Source organism: Papaver somniferum, chromosome 10 (genome assembly GCF_003573695.1).
Source record: "Papaver somniferum cultivar HN1 chromosome 10, ASM357369v1, whole genome shotgun sequence".
Taxonomy (NCBI): Eukaryota; Viridiplantae; Streptophyta; class Magnoliopsida; order Ranunculales; family Papaveraceae; genus Papaver; species Papaver somniferum.
In genome coordinates this window covers 135,433,315-135,436,544 of record NC_039367.1, presented here as the reverse complement: position 1 = coordinate 135,436,544, position 3,230 = coordinate 135,433,315, and the positions used below count along the sequence as shown (strand labels likewise).

Below are 3,230 nucleotides of genomic sequence, written 5' to 3'. Positions count from 1 at the left end.
GGTCGAGATATGTTTCTGCAAGAGGAGTAAAACACTCTGTGGATATGATACTGAAGGGTAAGCTTACTGGCGTTTTTATAGTATCACCCCCCAATACCAAAAGGACGCTTATGAACAGGAGTGGACGTTTATAAATGGTAACAACCCTAATGTGAATATAGGGTCATTTGTAAATAGGGAGAATACCGTTTCAAAAAAATTGAGGTCAATAACTGTTACCGCGCGTGTTGTTCACCAGTTGTACATAACCTATATCATAAAAATGGATTACATAGACGGTACAAATAAGTAAATATGAAAAGCATTATAGTTTCATACAAACTGAAACCGAGTTTAATACATATTATAAAAGAGTTTAATAAATAATAAAACAACACCTGATAGTGTTACATGTAATAAAGTAAAAATGCATAAAAAGACTTAGGAAATAAAACATGATTACGGAGTATTGGGAAGTTAAACACAATTGCAGTCTACTCTCCGTTCTGATAAAAGTTATTATCATCACTTGGATAAATATCAGCATCCTCATCCACATCAGTGGTACCATGATCTGAAATTGGGAGGGCATCATGCACCTCCACGGGGTCGACTTCTCCGTCTCGCAGTCCTTGAATGTGACGCTTCCAGATGTGCTCCGTTATATCTGCTTGCAAGTGTCTCCAGCAGGCATGGCTTCTATAATATGCACGCGCTTCAGCCACGTTACCTTGTACTAGAGGTGTTTCTTATTTTCCATCATACCTCGCCCATACCCTATCACGATATTCATACTCCACACACATGTTATGCATTATTAAACAAGCTCTCATAATTGTGTTTAAGTCACGAGGAAACCAATAACGACTAGGATCTCAATTATACCCCATTTGGCTTTTAGACCCCCAAAAGCACGCTCCACATCCTTCCGCTTCGCAGAGTGGTATTCATTAAATTTCTTATGTATTGTCGGCATAGTCTGACGTCTCTTATAACCATGAACAACCCCAGGCATTTCATTATAGATTTCGTCAACCAAATAGTATCCATGTCTGTACACGTGACCGTTGATGCTAAATTCACAAGGAGGATCCAACGCGTTCTTCTCTCTATCGAACAAACCCGACTGGTCCAAAACATTTAAGTCATTGTTAGCATCGGGCGCACCAAAGTCACAGTGCCAGAACCATCTGTCGTATGATACAACAACCTATAAAACAAGATTTGGTTTCTTATACTGTCCAACGTGTCGGCCTGCTTCGTCAGTAGGACAACACCTCCACTCCCAATGGGTACAATCAAGGCTTCCAAGCATTCCAGGAAATCCACGAGCCTCATTCTCAGCTAATAGCCTCTTTGTATCTTCGGTTGTTGCGCGCCTCATGTAACGATCGTTAAAAAGCCAAAGTAATGCATCCATAAACTTTTTTACGTACATGTATATTATAGACGCAGCCATTCCAGTGTAATCGTCAAGGCTATCGGCCGCCACCCCCTTTGCTAAGTGTTTCATGACAGCGAGAATTTTCATATGAGGGGAGTGACCCGGAATGTTACAAGCATCCCTCCATTGTCGAAAGTCCTCATCTTGGGCGCAAATTTCTGGTAAAAATCTAAGAAATAGTTCTCGGGGCAAACCGTGGCGGGCCTTAAAACGCTTAGGTCCAAATCTGCAACCCGGGTTGAAGTAGTCCTGCATCATCCTAGCATCCGCTTCTACACGGCATCTGTTTATGCTTCTTCTAGTCAAAACAACCGTTGGTTCTGGTTGGTGCAAATCGTGCGCCTCCTGCAACACTTCCTGATACATGATTGTGTAATCTCCATGACTATCATCAAGGTACCGTTTGGTGTATGATGATGGTTGGGGGTATGCAAACTCTCTTCGTTGTCGCATATATCTAGCGATAATTGACTCCATAATACAGCTAAAATAAAGTCAACTTTTTAATTTTTATGTATCAAGACATGGCATACAAATTTAACTGTGTAGTTTGTTCTAAAATATACTATGAGAGACACTTAAATTTAATAAGACGAAAAAAACATAATATGTATAAGACGATGTGCAACTAAGATTAAGATAAACAAACTACATATTAAACAAGAACACACATTTACAAACATGTACTAAACCATAGCTAATTAACACCTTTTTAACTAGTTTCACTACATAGAAGGAAAAAACTGAGTGTTTGGCACAACATCCATATCATCACTATTTTCACCTATCTGGCCACTACCATGAACACTACCCTGCCAACTCCCACCTAAGCTTAAGCCTAACAAATCAAAAGAGTTTAGTGAATCACTGTTATTTGGAGAGCTCTGCTCTATTGGCGTGGGGGCCTGAACATGAACGTTACTTTCAAGACCGTAAGGGACATAACACGCATTAGATGTACCAGGATCTCCTGTTTGTCGCTTACAACGACGTTGGGTTTCCTCCAATGATACATCCGCGTCATAAGTGCGGGCATTAGTTTGTTCTTCCTGACTATGATGTGTAGTGGTGGTGTTATACAAGTCTCGTCGACGAGACTCATCGAACACTGTATGTCTAGTAGAGAGGAGGCACCAGTAAGTGTCCGCCGCAAACTGGGCCATTTCTTCCTAAAAAATTAAGATTAAGTTTGTTAACATACTAATGTAATAAGGTATACTTCTCAAATGAAAATGATAATGGAAAATAACTGGTCTAACCTTTGAGACATTCATATTAGAAAAATTGTATGGGTTTGGTTGCCTCGAGACTGGAACTAGATCTTCAAACGAGTCTTTGTAGAATGGCACATCCCATTGTACGCTTGGTAGTTGTGTCATGGACGGTCCGACTTTGTGGTATTTGTATGTCTGGGAAGACATGGTAGGTGGTGGGTACTGGGGCATCAAACTCTGGGGTATACCAATGTGCCCCACTCCAAGATCATCACGTGTGTTTAGGTGAGCTGTTTCTGTCAAAAGAGATCCCACGCTATGACTTGTCCAAAACTGAGAATATAAGTCTGCAGAGACATAATGAAAGTGGTCACCATTGACAAGCTCCGTCTGATTAGACACCTTATCTATACTAGGGGGATTATATGGGATAACTATTACCCCTGCAACCTGCCTCATACATCTCTCAGCCAAATAAGCAGTAACTCTTGTTCCGTCCTTAACATCCTTGAAAACAAATCTCCTCTTAGACATCTCAAGTGCTATTTGAAAGTGTTCAGTTTGTTGGTGTGAGCTATACCCGAACCAAGGAT

The 3,230-nt window shown here is 40.7% G+C and overlaps 1 protein-coding gene across 1 annotated transcript; it reads right to left on the bottom strand.

Moving 5' to 3' along the window:
* Positions 1–473: 473 nt before the first annotated feature.
* Positions 474–1,900, bottom strand: LOC113316240. The gene is made up of 3 exons (XM_026564459.1): positions 1,257–1,900; positions 865–1,169; positions 474–646 (listed from the first exon to the last, which is right to left on the bottom strand). Exons 1-3 carry the CDS (start codon positions 1,898–1,900, stop codon positions 474–476), a joined length of 1,122 nt encoding a protein of 373 aa, XP_026420244.1.
* Positions 1,901–3,230: the final 1,330 nt, after the last annotated feature.

Excerpts from the sequence above, each read along its gene's own strand:
- LOC113316240 (XM_026564459.1), bottom strand. The coding sequence starts at position 1,900 with ATGGAGTCAATTATCGCTAGATATATGCGACAACGAAGAGAGTTTGCA. Across the intron at positions 1,170-1,256 it reads TGTACCCATTGGGAGTGGAG|ATGGTTCTGGCACTGTGACT; the intron begins GTGTTGTCCTAC and ends ATCATACGACAG. Across the intron at positions 647-864 it reads GGGTCTAAAAGCCAAATGGG|ATATAACGGAGCACATCTGG; the intron begins GTATAATTGAGA and ends ACTTGCAAGCAG.